Source organism: Crinia signifera, chromosome 4 (assembly GCF_055691185.1).
Source record: "Crinia signifera chromosome 4, ASM5569118v1, whole genome shotgun sequence".
Classification (NCBI taxonomy): Eukaryota; Metazoa; Chordata; class Amphibia; order Anura; family Myobatrachidae; genus Crinia; species Crinia signifera.
This window is the reverse complement of record NC_139220.1, coordinates 225,118,251-225,138,911: the sequence shown is the minus strand read 5'-3', so window position 1 is coordinate 225,138,911 and position 20,661 is coordinate 225,118,251. Positions and strand designations below refer to the sequence as shown.

General features: G+C 41.3%; 1 protein-coding gene across 1 annotated transcript in view; it reads left to right on the top strand.

Annotated features, from left to right (window-relative positions):
- Window positions 1-20,661, top strand: part of UNC13C (unc-13 homolog C) — a 536,500-nt gene that overhangs the window by 177,026 nt on the left and 338,813 nt on the right. Inside the window, exons 10-11 of the mRNA XM_083183881.1 lie at window positions 12,505-12,732; window positions 15,837-15,978. Of these exons, the coding sequence (XP_083040007.1) occupies window positions 12,505-12,732; window positions 15,837-15,978 (370 nt within the window). The remainder of the gene's footprint in view (window positions 1-12,504; window positions 12,733-15,836; window positions 15,979-20,661) is intronic.

Genomic DNA, 20,661 nt, shown 5'->3' with positions numbered 1-20,661 from the left:
ACCAGTTTCTTTATGGAGTACAAAATGGGAGAACAAATCTGATTTTAAAGAGGGAGCATCAATAGGAATAAGCGGGACTGTATAACCTTCCATTGTCCTTCCAACATAAATTTATGTGTGCATAACATATTTTATATGTTCTTCATTTAGTAGAATATTTAATTCCTTATGATATATTAAATTGTCTATTATATGTCTTTTTTTTGTTGTTATAAATATAATTTTTTTTGTGATACCCAATTGATCATTCTGTTGTAACTTTTTTGGACGAGCGCTCCACCACTATCTTTGTTTTTTGACCCAAGTGTTAAACCTTTTTCTTTTGCAAGTTTTCAAGATTTGAAATAAAAAGAAAAATAACCACTACAATGTAAGTGGGTATTGCTAAAACCAGAATCAAAAAAATTACTATTGAATATAAAATCAGAAAAAAAAGTTTGATATAAATATAACTAATGTAACTGCTAATTTGTGTTGGCTGCTAAGATGAACACAGTTGCACTTAACTATTCCATTTAAAAAGCTTGATAGTGAAAAATGTCTTCAGCTTGCAGAATCAATCTGGAAATATGTTGTTACATAAATAAGGTATTTACATTGTGTAGTGCACTTATATACAGAGTAATAAATCATCTTTATGAATCACAGTACATCAATTTAAAAGAAAAAAACTACAGAAGGTTTTACTTTTTTTTATTATTCTTCTTTAATCTGGTGATCTTTTATAATGTGGCTTTCTTTAGTTTTGTAACTTTATATTAATCTACTTTACCTTGTTCACAATAGTTATATACTGTATTCACTGTGATATGTTTCAGTGAACCTCAGACAAGCAGGCATACAGTATGTAATAGGGTCCAGGTTTTCCGATGCGTTGACCGATCTGACGTGTTTTTGAAGCAGCAATCATTTACAAGATGAAACCAATCTGTTTTTGCCTTGTAAATGATAGACGCTTTAAAAAAACATCCAAGATCGTACAGCCTCCTACTCCTCTTGCAAACTTGAACTCTGTTGCATATGCAGTTCCTGTTTAACCAATAGGCTGATTAAGCTGCAGACTAGGGTGGCAGGACAGGGTGGAGAGGGGGGGAGACCTTGCAGGTGACAGCTGAGTAATAAAATGAAGGGCTAATTTATTCCATGCTTGTTAGCTATCACCCATCCCTATGTGCTGTGGGGACTGTGTGTGTGTATGTGTGTGTGACTAGATGACTGCCAGATGGCTGTGCTAATGTAATATACTGATGGAACCATTGCTTAATGTACATTGTGCTATAGCTCCAGTTAGGCAGCCTAAAGCCAAAGACTCCTTCACATGACACAAGCATTAGGGGCGGGATGTACTAAAGGGAAAATGCAGTAAAACGGGGGTTTTACCGCATTTTCCTATGTACCGTTACCCGTCGGCCCCGTCTCCGCCGGGCAGGTATCGCCACCTCTGGGCCTATGGGCTTCTATCGCCGCCCGCGCGACCCCCCTCCCGTCCTCCATCGATCTCCTCCTTCCCCAGCAGGTGTCACAGCCGGGAGGACATCTGGCTGCAGGTGGGAGGAGGGGACGCCGGTGACATTGACAGGCGCCGGGATGTGACGCACACCACATTACAGGTATCGCGGGGGTCTCTGTCACCACACCCCGATGCTAGCCTCATGTGTTAGTACATATGCGGTAGCATCGCGGCGACTGGGCTGCGATGTATATTAATACATCCCGCCCTAGATCCTACATGCCTGTTGTATAACCTTTGTTACATGCACATAGGCAGTATGACTGGTGAGTCTCTGAGTGGCCATATTTGTGTGTTTAGCAGCATTAAAAAGGGGAGCTACATGTGTATTAGCCTAGGACGCCTGGTACCTTTGATCAGGCCCTGTACATGTGTCCAAGGTGTTGTATAATTAAATAAATTTGATCTACCTTTAGGATTAGTCTTATATTGGTTACATGATGTAAAGACATTACTTGTGAAAAGAACAGCTATTGCAAAATACAATATTACTCCATTCAGGACAGTTGTGCATGTACATGTGTGTATGTGCTGTATAAAGGGATTCCAGCCTTTGCTTATATGTAAAAGGTCAGGTGAATAGTAATACACAATTCCAAGCTGAAATCTTGAATAGAAGTAATGACTGAACACTGTGCTGCTCTGTCATAATTGACACCCATTATCTTTAATGTGATTATTTCTTATCTGTTCATCTGATTACGCGGCAAAAATTCAATTTGCATGGAACAAAAACATCTACTTAACAAGTAATAGCGGTGTAATCAATTTAAATATGTAACCTTAATCTTTTGCTTGTAGAAACTGCGAGTACAGTAACAAAAGCAAATCAATTATGCTAAAATATTTTTTGATTTAGTTAAATTATGGAGGAGATTACCCTGTGCTACTGTTATGCACAGGTATTAGCTGATACTGTACTGGATGTTGAAACTGAGAGATTATAACCAAACCAGCAGCAGCCCTCGGGCACATAGTACTTGTCAACATTCTAAAGCACCAGAGCTGATGTATAAAAAAACAAAAAAGGTAACTGTCACTGGGGACCTTGGAGAACTACAGTACCTATCATGTTATGTATCCTGCAGAATGCAGCTAACCTGTAGAAAGTACATTTTATGGTGTCGTTGGTAAATATTAAATATTAGGGATGACATTTACTTCCATTTCCAGGGACAAAGTTTCAAAACCTGAGATCATCACTGGACAGTTGGCAACTATAATATTGATAGTTGTAGATACTGGATTAATTCTGAAGGACGGATGTGCAACAGGCGTGAGTGTTTAATGGCTCTCACCCTTAAAGTTTGGTGTCATATTTTAGATTGCACTATCAGTTTGTGTGCAGTATTAGGAGACTAGCCATGCATGTGACGATGTGAGTTTTCTGCAGTGAATATTTCCAAATTAGTATGGATGAATCGCTTTATCTCTGTTTTATGCATGAAATACCTTGGGTGGAAATATCTGCAGCATCAAGTAGCTAAATATTTTTCATGTCAACTGAATGAGCTCACTGGTTAAACAAAAGACATATGAAAAGAGACTGCATCCCAATTATAGTACTATTAGCTAAGCACTTATCTGCGCTCCATAAATCACTAAAAATATCCAGACTACTGTCTATGAGCATTGCTATTAAGGGTTCATACTAATTAAAAAATACTGATCTGTACAATAGAGTGCCTTCACCAATCACAGCAACACAGATTGTAGTTACATCACATGTCCCCATGCCATTTATTCTTATATGTGGGTTTACTTGCTGATAAAGGCTTTTACACAGTGGGATTCACATTTCTGGGACATCTAGCACCATACTCAGGCCTTTCACTGCTTGTTAAATTGGCTGTGGTCCGTATGTCATACTCATAAGGGGTGTACACACAGACTCAGGAACAGGCAATTTTGGCTAAGCTGATTTTGGTTAAGCTCATGGGCGATTTTGTCTAAATCCATGGGTGAATTTGACTAGGCTGATTGGGCCATAGGGCAAATACCTGGTTTAGTCCAAATTGCCTTACCTGCGCTGTCTATCCTGCCAGGCAATAGCGTTGCAGCGCAACGCTTTCGCTCGCAGTGTTGCAATTCTGGCTAACTAGCTAGGCGATTTGGACTAGTCGAAATCACCTGGCCAAATCTCACTGGTTATAGAGGTACATTGGACAGGTGTTAGCACAAAAGTAATCTCAACTTCTTGTTTTTTTAAGAGAGGTGAAAAAAAAAGGTAAATTATTAGTGAACATACTGAGAATTTAGCATACCTCGACTTAGAAAAACAGCCTTCAGCATTTTACTGTAAAAATGTAACAACTTTAAATCTACAGTAGTTTCCAGGATTTCAACCTGGGGCTCCTACCTCCAAAAGGCTGTTGTTTGTTTCCTAACTGAGGAGGAACTCCCATACACACACCTCCAGATGTGCTGATACAGATGTAGCAGACTACATCCTTGCTGGCGGATCGCCAGAACGTCCCCACTGGCGATCCGCCAGCAGCCTCGCCCTCCATCATAATGAGATGCGCGTGCGTCTCACGCGCACGCGCGTCTCAGTCTCCGTCGCCACCGCAACGGAAACCCTGTCCTTCTCTGCCTCAGGGAGATGAACAGGGTTAGGGGGGGGGGTGCGGCCAGGCGGCGGGGGCCCCGGGTTACCGCCGACAAGCCGGCGGTGACCCGGGGGAGTGGCTGGAAGCGCCGTCGGAAGGGGACGCGCGCGCATCTCATGCGCGCGTCCCCTTCTCGCCATCGATATGGCGTTGGCGGGGGATGGCGGATGGCGTCGCCAGCGCCATCCCCTGCCAAGATGGGAAGTACTCCATCTGTATATTAGGAGACATATTGGGGGGAAATTTACTAAGATGGGAGTTCTATTTCAACTGGGATATTGCTGTTTGCAACCAATCAGAATCTACTTCTTTTGTATTTAACACCTTCTAGAAGATAATAGATGATAGCTGATTGGTTACCCATAGCAACATCCCATCTGAAATAGAATTCCCATATTAGTAAATTTTCCCCATTTAGTAAATTTCCCCCATCATGTGTACATGCCCACCGTCCTGCTTACCACCGTCAGACGTATATATATCACCAATGTGTACCCAGCTTTAGGGTTTCCTCTATAATTAAAGGCTAATGTTGCTTCTCACCTCTATGGGGGGGATTCAAGTGTCGCTTGCCAGCAGACACTAGTTAGTTGCCGACTATTCAATTCAATTGTTGCTCCGTTCAGCAGTGCACAGTCGTCAGCATTGACATTATTGTTATGTTGTTGCAGCATTTTGACAGGCTGGTAACTAGTATTATTATATTATTTAAGGCACAAGAACTTTGACTTGACTTTGGCACTCTTTATTTAGATCAGCAATAATATTGTTACAGCCCAATCCAAAATTATGATTGGGTGGGTGCCTCTAACTCCACTGTGGCAATGATCCTCTACAGGTTGAGTATCCCTGGGTTCTGTCATAATTAACCAAAGTGTGTGTGTCCGCATGCAATTATATTTTTGGGAATTTAGGTAAAGCACCAATATACCCAAGTCTGCCCCCTTTACACTGCATGTAGGTGATGACAATCTCAAAGCTTCAGGATCCAGCTCCAACTATTCTCTGGACCTGGGTCAGTTGACCCAGGTCACCTCATTACACTGCCCTATTACCTTCCCATGATGAACCCAGGTTGGAACCTTTCACACTGAGCCACGACACATGGTTATCTTGGTTTATTGGAGAATTGCAAAAGGGATATTATTCTCTTTAGAGTATAGTGTATCTGGTGGTGATATCGAAAAGATGGTGGTAATTTTAATTATCAGATTTTTATTTCCCCACTGTAAAATGGTAATTACATGATGCCAAGAATGCATGGTTTGAATTGTGTGATTGTGCATTTGATATAAGTGTCATATAATGGAGCAGATGTATTAAGCCTGGTAAAGTGAATTAACTCCTAACTGTCATTTTTCAAACACAGCTTATTGGCTGGTGCATTATCACCATCAACTTTTTCACCGCTTTACCACTTTAACAGGCTTAATACATCTGCCCCATTGTTCCTTGTGTATGTCTAAATGGGGAAAACTTAATTTGGTTTAAAACCTATAATTTCAATGTTGTTTGCTTTGTTGACTTCTGTTTTGTGAATCACTCAAGCTATTTCCTCATATGCCTTAATCCAGGGTAGTTTTCAGGCATAAAATAGACGGTTGTTTGTATAGGCCTGATCACATTCTGATTCCAATATACATCTAAAATCTCCAATTTCACAATATAGTTCCATTTTACAGTATGTTGAATTGCATAGAGAGGAATGCAGAATAATCAGATTGGGGCAAGAAAAGCAATTTTACATAAAAACAGAAGGGCAGCAGGTAATATGTCTTTTGTAATGGAATTCTTTGACATTAAAAAGATTGTATTCTTTTTCTGCGAATCGAGAAACTTTCCTGTAAGAAATTGGGAGTCCATGATTTAACGGGAATCAAAATTCTGCTCAAGATCAAGTCACAGATGTTATACTTCCTGTTATTTTTTCCCCCTAACGATGTTCTGAAATGTGTAGTATGCAACTAGACTAGAGCATTTTATTACTACTGTATATCATATAATATACATATCAAATTTAATTGCATAAACTTGTGTAGCATATTTTGTAATTGGCTTTCTTGATGGTAGAAAGCATTTGGGCACATAATGAATAGGTGGGTATTTAATAAACAGCTCCTAGACCTCTGTTATGGTTCGAATGCATCTGTGCCTGCTGAGCCTTGGTGCGAGTCTATGTGAATTGGAATAGGCAGTCTATTTGCTTTTGGTAAAGCCTCGCCTGGAATTGTAAGAATACAGACACGGTATGCACAAGCCTTGCAAAATAACATCTGTTAAAGAGTAGGCAAACTCTTGTACTGTACATTGACCTTGCTTTCAGTAGAGCAATTAAATTGTGTTCTCAAAGCCTCCCAGCAGCGTAGTGGGAGATAATGTGTTTACCATTCTTTAAGAATGCATGTAGGGCTAATATTAATGCCGGAGGTGTGTACAAGCCTTTACACTATGGCTTTCAAAAATATTAATTTGCTCTCAGTACTTTGCTTTAAATGAATTCATATTACTATAACGAATTATATATAGTGTGCCATGCAATCTGACTATAAGATGTAGATAGTGCACAGCAGAATGGAGTATATAACATTTTGATGTGATTTAGAACACTAATAGTGGGCAGTATTTAATGCTCCCGATTCACCATTTTTGTTCGACGAATTGGGCTGTTTTTACTCATTGCAGTGAATCTTTTTCACTGAAAATCTGATTCACCCTATTCAATGTTCAATGTTCGCCGATAGCGAACAGTGAATGCCGGCCAGTTCTCCGTTTTATGCTCACGGCAATTCGCTGGCGTATTTCAATGGGGTTTTCTCTGGGATTCGCCGAGAGTGTATTCAATGCTAGGATGGAGAACTTCTTTCAGCATGACTTTCACCATGATTCACCGTTTTGCATTCAACATCTTTTTAAGGTGAACTGGAAAGTGATCTATTAAAAAAAAGGTAATTTTTTTTTGGTGTAAAAAAATCATTAATTTTATTCTGTGAAGGGGCATGCTATATATATATATATATATATATATATATATATATATATATATATATATATATATATATATATATATATATATATATATACAAACTAATTTTTCAAGTTGATGAAAAATAAGGCGGCACTCTCAGAACAAGTGGACAAAATGTATTCAAAACATATCAAACATAGTGCAAAAAAACGCAGCCTGTGTGTCAACAGTTTCGGAGCAAACCTCTCCTTCCTCAGGACAGCTCTTCACATAACGTGTCAAATAAAGTGCAGTGCAGAAACTGTTTGCAGAAAGTTTCTGCACTGCACTATATATATATATATATATATATTTTTAAGGAGCCGCTCATTAGATATTCACTTCACACTGGTCCCGCTCATATGCATGAGCGGGACCAGTGCAGCGGCTCCCTCCACAGTGCCCCTACCAGCTCTCCCGGGGGGGGGGTCAGGGGCAGCGAGCCCCTGCGGCGTTGAATAGGGTGACAGGGAGAGCTGGCAGCGAATGCTCCAGCCCTCCGGAACTCTGCAAATGTGCAATGAATCCTAAACAGGATTCGCTGCACATGCCGAAAAAAGGCATTGAATACTGCCCTAATGTACAGATGGGGCAGGCCTCTTCTTTGCTGGCGAATCGCCAGAACGTCAGCGCTGGCGATCTGCCAGCGGCCTGCCTCACCATCTGACTGAGACGCGCGTGCGTCTCAATCTCCGTCTGCGGGGCGGCGGGAACCCTGTCCGTCTCCGCTTCAGGGAGCCGGACAGGGTTAGGGGGGGCGGGCAGGCGGCGGGGACCTCGGGTCACCGCCGACAAGCCGGCGGTGACCCGGGGGAAGTGCTGGAAGTGCCGTCGGAAGGGGACGAGCGCGCCTCTCGTGCGCGCGCGTCCCCTTCTCGCTATAGCTATGGCGCTGGTGGGGGATGGCGGCTGGCGTCGCAATCGCCATCCCCTGCAAAGATGGGACCTGCCCCATCTGTATGTTTCGGTTTAGTGAAAAATAGTGAATTTGTATATTTGTCAGAAAAGATAAATGGATACTTAGGACAGACTAGATCATTACGGCTCTTGGCAAGGTTCTACCAATACAGTCCTAACAGGTGGTGTGCCAGTTTTATAGATGTGAGTAGCAGATATACTGTATTGGTTTATAAATATTTAAATTAGTTATTTGATAGCCTTTGATTTTTATATTTTTCCTGCATAAATTATACATCTTGTTAATGTATCTTGTATAAACAATAAACTGATAGTTACACAAAGACTGGTTATACTGACCACATGTTGAGCTCCAGTTAATGAGTGTGACCAGAGGCCACTGATCCTCCTGGTACACAGGGTTTGTCTGTATACACTGACACTTCTCAATCACTTGACAGTGTAAAAATAGAACAAGCTCATTGGAAAAAGCGTCTGCACTTACTGCTGACAATGTGCTTAACATAAAAATCAATGATTTCTACATTTACAGCTATTCATGCTTCTGTTTTATTGGTGGAGACAGACAGACTCATCCACAGGATATATGCAGGGAATACATTCAGTATAGACAGACCAAACTGTGTTACACCGTGTAGCACAATCTCTAAGCTGAATTTGGCCAGTAATAATAGTATGCACAGTGCTGTTTGTAGACTATATGGCTCCCTATGCAAACAGGTAAATATGCAGAGGCAGAACTCTGGGAGGCAATGGAGTCATCTGCCGCCAGGCTCCTGCTCCCAAGGGGGCACTTCTGCAAGTTTTAAATCCATTGATAGAAAGCCATCGATATCGCTTCTGTGGCTGAGTTCTGAAATATATATGTGTTCTCTCACACTCTCTCTCTATATATATATATATATATATATATATATATATATATATATATATATATATATATATATATATATATATATATGTGTGTATATATATATATATATATTTATATTTCGTAACAGACATACAGTATATATTATATAAGGTTGTGTATATGTGTGGGTGGGGAGGGGGCAGAAATATACATCTTTCCTCCGGGCAACTGGGGCGAACTTACGCCACTGTAAATATGCCCCCCCCCCCCCCCAAATGTACATGTAAAAAATAATGTGCACTCCAGAAAGGGGGCGTGGTCGCACAGGGAGGGGCATCACTTTGCTGCAGTGTTGTGACCTTGCAGAAAAAGACTACCTAGCACGGAACTCACTGTGACTGTCTGAGATGACTGCCACTCACACTCCTGCAGTGTTTTCCCATTATTAGTGGGGCCGCCTTCTTTCTGGAGTCAGACCTAGTACTCCGCGAAGTTGGCAAAGTTACACTAAATGATGCTGCTGCATCTGATGCATGCAGTAGTGGCATTTGAGCAGTGCCCCATGCGATTGCACTGCTCGTCCCCATGTAGAAAAGGCCCTGATAATACATTTAGCATTGACTCAGTCAGGGCAGAAATTTTACACGTAGGTAAGAATGTGCACGTGCGTCAGGCTTGTAACTTCAAACAGGCATATTCATCCCAAATTCTGGGTTCAAAAATGTTAGTGCTTCTGGCAGCATGTCCTTTATTAGCAATGTCTTCCGTTTGTCCTGCATGCATGGAGGATGTCGCTGATGAAGGGTGGGAGCGCACATGTTAGCAACTCAGTCCTATCTGCCATACATGGTATAGCCTAGAAGTGATCTCCTTGGGTTGCCCTCCATTTTAAAGGTGATGGCTCTTCTAATTAAGATGATACCAGTTTTAATTTTATATATGTGATGTGTTTGGTTTCTGCACCACACTTGGGGCCAGATGCACTAAGCTTCAAATGTGATAAAATGGAGACTGATAAACAGCCAGCCAATCAGCTCCTACCTGCCATGTCACAGACTGTGTTTGAAAAATGTTAGGTAGGAGCTAATTGGCTGGTTGTTTATCACTCTCCATTTTATCACTTGTGAAGCCTAGTGCATTTGGCCCTTGTACTGTAATTTTTAAATTTCTTATTCATGTTATTTTTGTGATTGTCTAATGTGCACATTGGCTTTTTTATGGATATACTGTACTTTATTAGGCTGCAAACATGTCTTCAATAAAATATTTAGAAAGTAAAAACACTATGCAGTGACACAACAGGCCATAGTTTATAGTTTATTTGAATGTATAATTCCAACTTAGGGAGATATCTTATTAACCGCGATTGCTATTTGGGATTTTGTTTTGCCTACCACTGACAGACAAAGCAAAATCCCCATAAGCAGACCATTCTCCCGCAAAAATGGTGCCACCACAGCCAAAAACACACAGGTTTCACTGAGTCTGTGTTTTTTTCAGATGAACTTGTGCTTTTTATCGAGCGATCCTAATTGGATAGCACTATTTAAAAACAAAACAAAAACAAAAAAAATCAAGATAAATTGCAAAAACTTTCAATGTTTAATATGATACTGCCTTTAGACCTGTGACAAGTCTAATGGGGCCTACACAAGAGGTAATTTCAGCTGACTAGATCGCTTAGAAAAATACCATACATCGCTCCGTACATAGGGGCCATAGCAATAGCTATGATTAAGATCCTTCATGCAGGATAAATCTGGTAAGATCACCAGTCAGGGCCAGTTTTCTCACCGGAGAACACAGGCCCTGACAGATCACTCAGCAGCACATCGCTGTGCAGCGCTGGACAATCTTGCTGACCAATCTACATTGCTCAGATCGCTGAGCACAGTCACCCGTGTGTTGGCCCCATAACCAATCTAAACAGTACAATTGTATCAAGATTGAATCTAATTTCTCAGTGTTTGAGTATCACAGTAGATAACTTTAATAAAAGCAATCACCTGTTTTTTAGAGCTACAGGTAAGGTTGTTCCTTTGAAATATACAGTAGGCTCAGTGCATCGGGAGTTTTGTACTATGCAGAAATGATGTCACTTAATATTGTCAAAGTCATGCTTACACCACTCAGTTTAATTGGCTCAGCCTGATGACTCTTGAAACTGCCAGTGTACTGTCCATCTCTTCAAAAGATTAATCAGGCCAGTTGTAAAAATCCTGAGCTTTCGTGCCCAGCATGTTCCTCCTTAGCACTGCCGTTCCCTCCACCATGACCATAGTGCTAGAGTGTAGAGCTATAGAAAAGACCCGGATGCAGGTGTTCTCTGTTCACACGTCTCCGCCTACTATTCATATGGTGACGTCTGATGATGTACCGATTGTTATATACTGTATGACAGAAAATATTAATTGTTTATTTATGTGCTTACCCCACCTTTACTTACTGTGTAAAGGTATACAGACACTGGCATTAAGAACTGGATGTATTTTTGTAATAGAGAGTGTAGTACTGTAAAGAGCCTTTCGCTTGTTTATCATGATGTGCATTCATTTTGACTTGTTATATTATAAATATGCATGGAGAACATGTGAATGAATTAATGCACATATTTACATCTATATGGACAATATTTAAAATGCAGAATGACAACTGGCTTAATCTTTACCGTTTAATCTTTAACGTTTACAAAGACCTGTTAAATCCTTGTTGTATAATACAGTACAAGATGTACATTTAAAGTAATACCGGTACTTGTGTATTATCACGGCGCCCAAGTTTCTTACGTACGGCACCGTAGGAAAATTGCATCGCATTGCATAGGCCACTGTAACGGCCGTGCGATGCGATCCGACCCGATTTTCCTATGTAATTTATTCACTGCTCTCTTAGCCCCGGAGGATTGTATCGCATCGCACCGCATCGCACCGAATTGCGTGGTTGAGTGGAACGCGTCCACCGACCTTTTCATACCCCTACTATCCACGTTGGCGTGGAGTAGATTGTATATAGTGTGGCGAGTGCAGCGGATTACTTTACATGTATTCCGCGTCCCCTCGTGGGGCTCACTGCGCTCGCCACGCTTCGGGCTTGGTGGCTCGCTGCGCTTGCCACTCTATATAAAGTCAACTCCACGACGTGGATAGTAGGGGTCTAAAAAGGTCGGAGGATGCGTTCCGCCGCCCCTCGTGGGGCTCTCTGTGCTCGCCACGCTTCGGGGTGGCGTGGATAGTGGGGGGGGGGGTGCCTAAAACCTCATTGTATGTCATTCTTGTATACCTAATGGCAATGTACACCCTATACAATATAAATAAAAGAGCACTGAATACATGACATAGACAAATCGCATCGCATCGCACGGCACTTACAATGGCCCATGCAATGCGATGTGATTTCCCTACGCAGAATAGCCCACTAAGCAAATAGCTCAGTGGGCGCCATGATAATACACAAGTACCGTAATACCTGATACTGCAATTAAATAACTGTATTGACATGTATATTTAAAGATATCAGTACTTTGCTTAATAATTATAATTATATAATGGCGTTCAACTGTTTCACTATTATCCCATATTTACTGATTGAATTATTATTATTCATTTTAAAGGAGCAGCAGAGAAAAGTTCTAAGCATGGAGCAGAGGACAAAACCCAACATATAATTATGGCAATGAAAGAAAGGATGAAAATCAGAGAAAGAAACCGACCAGAGGTTTTCCAGCTTATTCAGGAGTTTTTTCAAATATCGAAAGAAGATTTTACACAACACACAAAGACAGCTAAGCAAAGTGTTCTGGATGGAACGTCCAAATGGTCTGCCAAAATCAACATCACAGGTGTATACCATGTTTTTGTTACTTCTGTTCATAGATTTTAATTGGACAGGTTTCAGATATTACTTGTGAAGGTTCTAAACGGTGCTTAAAAATACCTATATTAGATTGTCATAAGGATAGTCTCTTGCCTTATTTACTAACACGTTTCGGGGGGGGGGGGCCTTTGAGTGCCAAGCGAATTTGTCATAATAGGTGAGAACATTGCCAAGCAAACCTTTTTATTAACCCTTTGAGTGCTAGCATTGCTTTGAGAGATACTCAAAATATTTGCTAGATGTTCTTTTTTGGGTGCAAGATTTAACTAAACTTCAATTAAATAACTTGGCTGCATTTGTATTTATTTATACTAAAAGAACTGTTGAGTGATGCTGGCATTTTTAGCGGATTTTTTGAGGATTGCTCACAGCAACGTTGGCACTTAGAGGGTTAAAAATCTGATCTTTCACTTTACTTATTAAAATATAGCAGCCAGCGGTTATAATATGAATTAGTTGGGAACATAGTATATATGATTCAAAGCCATCAGTTATATATTTAAGGGATGGATTTGTCTTTTGTGGCATCTGAGGCATAGCACTGGAATATATTCTTCTTGTAACAAAGACCACATTCTTGATTGATGTTAGTAATAATCATGAATATTAGTTTTTAGCATTTAACACCTACATAAATCATAGAATTCTGCACTAGCATCAAATAAGTAAAAATGTAAGCCATGTTAATAGCTGAAATCTTTCACCTAAAGATAACTTTACTGCAGTGAGTTTATCACTATAATAACTTTACTGGACCCCATGTACAGTGTGATGCATATTGGACAGTGTACTGTACAGCAACTCATTTTACATTGGAATGCCTGTATGGTTGTGAGGGATCTTAAGCTAAATTGCTGTCTGCTTTTCCTTGCATTACAATAGTTGTGTCACTAAAATGAATGCAGGGTTATATATGGGCCGGCTCCTGCATAGTGACAGGGACCAGGTGCCACAGTGTGACATTCTCCTGCAGCAGTCTGCTCCTATCACAGTGGAGGAGCCAGCAGGGTAGGCGCTAGTCTCCAGGGGCAGCCCATCATCTCAGGGGATGCTTTCCACACTCCTGGATTGAAGCAACTGGTATTTCCTGTGAGGCCACAACAGCATTGTTAGGTCATGCCTTTTTTCAGGTGCATTAGCAGTGGATATGGGGCCAGAATGTAATGCTGCCCAAGTTTGGTGGCATTGCGGGATGCCGGACGAACTCAGAGCAGTAACTAACAAGGCTTAAACCATGTCTTGTAGGCGATTGCCCCTTTTTTAAAAAAAAGTCTTAATTCAGCCGGCAACCGGCACTGCCGCAGAACTCGGACGCCATTACATAATGCCCATGGTGTCACCAGATGCGGTGCGCAAACTTTAGATAGAAATTCACATCTGCTCTGTGGATAACTAAATGGTGAAAACTAATAATATAGTGCAGTACCACCTGTCTCTCAGCTCTAGAACTGCTGCATTGTAAAAGGAAATGCATTCATGAAGAAAAGGCACTCATCCACAATTCAAGGAAAGCTGAAAAAAATGTGCCTTTTACACTGAATTTTAATAATTTCACCAGTCCACAAACAAATCCACATCGTGCCTGTTTATTACATATCTAAGTGTGCTCTTGCTACAATCAGCTCTTCCCATTGGCTGCTGCTCTGCAAACACACTTCCTACCACAAGCCAATACATGTTCGTGGGGATTCCAGTGCACCAATACAATTAGGGTCTGATTTACTACTACCCACATCTGAAGACACAGATATAATGTGATATCAGCCCAATCCTCAATGTGATCATTTATTACATCATATCAGCTATCGCATGCAAGGATAGAGCTTGTGAAAAAGCTCTTTCCCTGCAAATGCCCTCTGCCACCTTATTTGGATATTTTGCTATGACCCGGTCATCTGAAGCCAGAATCTGCTGTAAATGGGTCACAGTGCGGGAGCCTACAATCTGATGACTGGTGTCTGCTAGGGGAGCACCAGAACACAGATCACTGCAGCAGAGTAGAGAGGTAAGTGTATATAAAAAAATAAAAAAGCTGTTATCCACCTGTAGTCTGTGTTGACTCACAGGCCCCTATTCTAGTTGACTCGGACGGATGTGTATTTTCGGACGGCCACAGAGTGTTCTTAGCCCCGCCTATTGTACCGATCACTCACACCATACAAATGCGGTAAGACGCCGATCGAACGGACCGCGAGTGGATGTTTCATGTGAACAACTCCCCCATCTGTGGGAACCTCCCCCATCCTCCGATGGTCGCCGACCATCAAATGACGGACCGAGCGGTCAGACAGCTTCAAGTGCTCCAGACCACTCGGACATTTCTCTGTGCGAAAGCAGGGATATGGGCGGGGTATCTTGCATCTGGCTATGTCAGCTGTCCGCCCCCACACGTGCATCATGGCCGGATTACCATACGTATGGCCAGCGTTCTCATGGGAACGCCCATGAAACGCGGGGCATACGCATATGGTAATGAGCCCAAACAGCCCTTCACGCCCCTCTCCACCCCCTGCTCGGATTGTTTTCCGACTGATCGTTTTCTGTACGGAATTCACGCCGTATTCTGACGTGCGCAGCGTTTGCACATGCGCAAACACCAAACCTCGGCCGTCTGACTGCACACGCAGCTGTCCGACTCAATCAGAATAAGGGCCACAGTGCCAATCACAGGTATCATCTCCCGACTCTGCTCAGAATGGCAGACTAGAGAACCCAGCTGGTAATCAGAGAAAGCCTGTGGTTCATTGTCTCAGGGCGGTGTTAATATCACAAATATGGGTAATGCTTACAAAAGAAAAAGTGAACTAAAGGGTTTGAAGCAGTTTTTCGCTAAAATGGCACTAAAATCCCTTAAATACATATAATTTAAAGTTTTTAAACTAAAACAATGTAAAAAGGTTATGAAAATAATGTGTAAACTACAAAAACATACTGTACCATTGTCCTGAATTGATATTCTCCTCCAGCTTCCATATGGCAAATTTTTTCATGCACATTTGCTAATATAATCCAAGGTCTTCTTTATTGTAAAGTGTGGTTCATTAGAATCTTAACATTACTGTTTTGTAGTGGTTTGCGCACAGGGGTTACAAGCAAAAGACAAAACAGGCTCCAGTGATCCATATGTGACAGTCCAAGTTGGAAAAACCAAGAGGAGGACAAAAACGATATTTGGAAATTTGAACCCAGTGTGGGATGAGAAATTTCATTTGTAAGTATACATGCCAAGGCTATTCACTAATATGATATAACCCATTCCACTTCCATAGGATAGTGACATCGGCAGAATGGTAAGTTACTTGTAGCATGTATCTCTGGCTACTTAACTCTGTTTACTGTAAAAAGGTAGCAGTAACTCCTACATAGAGAAATTCCTGACTTGTACAGTAATGTAGCAGACAAAGTCACATGTTATCTTTCCAGTATAAGGAAGGTTAACTTAAGCAAGTGCTGTAAATCAAACACATTGCATTAGATTACCAAAGGCATACTTTAGTTCTCTATATACCACAGTGGTTTTTACTGGATTCTAAAATGAGGTAAAATAAATGATGTCAATAGAATAAATTAGCAAAATATTTATTCAGAATTATAATGAATGTTGGATACAGTAGAATCCATTATTTTTCTTTTTAATTCCCATGATGAAACTCTATTCATATCTCTTGTAAAGTGGACTGTTAAATGCATAATCTAAACAGTTCTGGAAGATCCTTTGTAACGTACCTTGCAAACAGGGCCCACACACAGTGGCATATATTCAATGCCGTGGGCGAGCGGTGACTGCGAGCAGGACTTTTTGCTCGCAGTCACCGCTCACCCTGTCAGTATTCAACTGACCCCCCCTCATACGCAAATTCCCCCTCACTCCGTTTTTTGAGTGAGGGAGAATTGGCGTATGTGCCTCCAAAAACTGCGAGAATCGAGGCTAATTACAGCGAGTTTGCTGCACTAGCCGCGGCTCTCGCAGTTTAGGGGAATCCTCGCCGTTCTGTGACGGCGAGGATTCCCCCGGAACGTTGCATAGTGCGAGCGGCCGGTGCGGGGGTTAAACTGCGAGGATCACTGGTTTTCTGAGATCCTCGCAGTTTAACCCCCTCGCCGGCCGCTCGCACCGGCATTGAATACATGCCAGTGTCTTTGGCAAAATGGTGAGGTTGATAATAGGGCAGAGTGACACAACATTCCTTTCCAGAGGCTAAGAAGTTTCTGCTCCTGTGCATTTCATTTGAGCACATGAAAATAAAATATAGAAATAAAATCTACGTTTAACTGTGGTGGGTATTGTAACTTTAAGTCTATAGAACAAGTTTACCAGATGAATCTATCTTACAATGTTTTACCATGAGACAGAAAGCTATGGTATGTCCTAGGTAAAAAGTTTGTGGCTACTTGAAGGGGCAGGTTTAAGAGCTGCCAGTGTTTGATTGCCTCGGGGCTCCAGTCGTGTAATAAGAACTCTTCCTTTTTTCTGAAGGTTGTTACGTCAGTCGCTTCAGTGTAATTGATATTAATGCTGCATTTGTGCACAAAACATACATGCAAAATTTGCGTAACAAAATATAATATTAATTAATTTATTCTGAGTGGCACATATACTAGTACAGTAAGTGAATTCTGAGTGTCAGATACACTGTAGCACAGTAGGTGTTGTCTGAGTGGGGCATACAACGTAGTATGTAGATGTGGTCTGAGTGGCACATACTGTGAGGATACAGTCAAAATGTATCAAGAATGTGGTCATACAGTCACATACTACAGATGTGTCCTCATACATCTAGCCTCAGTACGCCATAGAGTGCGCAATGCCTGTGATGAATGAGCCGCCAGGTCTGTTTATGTTGGGCATCGTTTTTCTGGGGAGGGGGTGTTGCCATAAATGCACCGTACTCGCAATACAACATGACTGTGCTGATTAATTTAATACAGTACATGATACAGTACATGATACTTGTATATTGTGTGTGACTGAGGTGTCTGTTTACTAAGCCTTGGAGAATGGAGAAAAACTACCAACCGACCAACCAGCCCTAACTATCATTTCTCAAACACAACCTGTGGTGTGGCAGTTGGGAGCTGATTTTCTGGAGCTTTATCTTTGTCCACTTTATCTCCATCCATGACTTTGTAAATAGACCCCTTAGTCTGTATACAGAGCAGAACAGAGTGGTTTTGTCTGCTACACAGTCACACACAGATATACAAGTGCCTGCCGTGTGTACAGTAAGTCTGCAAATGACTTGCGGAAATATCGCAGATCTATGCGCAGCCCCCTCTCCATCATATTATTATTACACTCTGTGCACCCCAGCCACTGCCAAGGTCCTGTTCCGTGGAACACAGTCCATCGCAGAGCACCTGGCTGCCTGTCCAGCAGCTTTTTCCTGTCCAGTGTGTGTGCAGATGGTCCAGCACCTGGCTGTAGCTGCTGCTTGGTGTGTGCCTGGCACAAAGGAAGAGGCCTGCGATGTATACACTGGTCTGTGGACAACAAACTTGTTGAGCACCTATTTCTTATTTATAGGGGCTCCCACAAGTTTGTTGTCCAGGGCCCCCACAGCCTATACTAGTTAGTTGTGGCACTTTGTGTGCATTCGCTGTTTTGGCAGCTTACACATGCACTTTGGAACTGGACAAATGCATTGTGTGATTATATATATATTTTTTATGTGATTATTATTTTCTGAAAATAAACACATTCAAATAAAGAATTTTTCTTCTATGGAGCCTCTGCTGCAGTTATTCAAGATTTCTAGCCAGTTATGCTTTTTAAATAGGAAATTAAATCTGTTGAAAACAGACACACCAGATTTAGAACTTTTTTGTAGTAATTTTAATAGGGTCCAATTAAGAGTTGATTGTTTATGTGCAAATTCACAATCCATTCAATTATGGAATGACGTTGCATGTGTATATATAAAGATCGTAGATTACATGCCCTAGCTCAGATAGCTATTCGCTATTGCCTCGCAATTTGACGGACAGGAAGCTGGCATTTGGGGGTACATTTTTATGGGCCTCGATCAATCTGTCTCGGTCGTATATGGATGTGCAACAGGATACCGGATAGCAAAATTTCACTTGCAGATTTACACAGGACGGGTTACCACTTTGTCTGGGTGGTAGCTATTTACTCGTAGATGAGAAATGAGGTCTGAATCCGGCTTTGAGACCCTTATAAGACCACGGGGTCGAGCCTATTAACTGCCATGGGTGTGGAGGATTTGCCGAGTGCGAATCATCACAACATCGGGCACACTTTAAGGCAGGCTGAATTCGCTGAAAGTGCTCACACCTCCATAGGAGTACCAGCAAATTTCAGTGAATTCAGCCCTGTGAAGGGCGCGAATTAGGGATAATTCTGTGCCGTTTTCAGCGTGAAAGCGGCACCCAAACAGCAACTCGCACCCTTCGGGGTTAATAGGATCGACCCCCCATACCTTTATGCAAAATGTATTGTGTGTCCAAAAACATGTAAGACGATGGACAGTTTCATCACTGTCAGGGCTTTAACCTTTCTGTGTGCAGTATGTAGCAAGACTAGATGAGGTGTGCTGATTAGCCAAGTGCTGCACATTCATCAATTACCCCAGTTGTGCCAGTTCCTATTGCAGTGGGAGTTAACATGTCATGTTTCTCAGTTAAACAGTGGCATGATGGGAGATTAGCCAAAGGTTAGCCAGCTGTGCGCAATGATTGAAACACTGCAAAATACCAAACTACAAGACTCGGACATCTAATGAATGCTCACCCTCAGTAGTGTATACATAGAAATCAAACAGCACTGCAATCTCCTCAATGCAGAAATGGCTTTTTGTAATGTTCTCTGCTTTACAGGCTATATCAGCACTGAATGGGTAAAAGAGCTTTCAAATGTATCTCAGGAGCTTATAAATCAGCTTTGGTTTAAGCTATCCATCTGCTGTCTTGTATTGCTGTCAGCCCTGAATACATCATTTCAATGTATTACGATATCTATTATTAAATGCAAATACAGCTAGATTTATGTTGGCATGGCTTTGTAATCAATATTGTACATAGACAATAGTCCCTTTTTGTTTTCAGTTTGTACAATTATTTATTGTATCATACACACTGACAACATATATTACAAGATTTGACATACAAAGCCTTTTTAGGATTGCACTACGAGTTTCATCAGTAATCATGAATTTGTAAATTGTTCAGTACGAAAATTGAGGATAATATGAATGTGACAACCATGACATCCATTATTTTAGAATATTTCAGACACTAAAACATGATGGTTACCAATTAAACATCGCAATCCTGAAATAAATCCCAGAAGTAATTTGAATAATTAGACCTTTTTTCCCTTACTCATTTTAATACGAGTCAGGAGCTAAATTTGCCAGGGGGCCAAAGTGAAGGGTTCTGAAGGCTCGTCTTTGGTTTTCACCTATTCTTTGAATTCCAGTCTTTTATAGGCTGTTTTATAGATTGTTAATTACTCAATGTACTTTACCTGTTCTTAATCCGTCAGCAATCAAAGGAGACTAAGCAAAGCAGCTTCTGGTTTTGCTTAGCCTTATTTTGGTGTTCCTCTGCTTTTTCTTTTCCATGTTTTCTACTGTTACTTGTGTATTGATCTCGCGTGCTGGTATGTGTTTGATTGATTACTCATGTACTGATTTTGGTTTGTACCAAACCAGCCACTGTAACCTCAAACTGCGCTGACCTTGTTTTGTTGTGTTTTTTTTGTTGCTCTGGCTACTGGATTTATAATTACCAATTACATACCCAATAATGAGCCCTCAAGGACCTCATTGGACCATTTTTGCGCTTGTCCAGCAAGTTATGGCAATGACTAATGCCAAATTAAAGGCACTAATCACTTTTTTGGAACAATGCTTTGATCGTTATCTACAGGTTT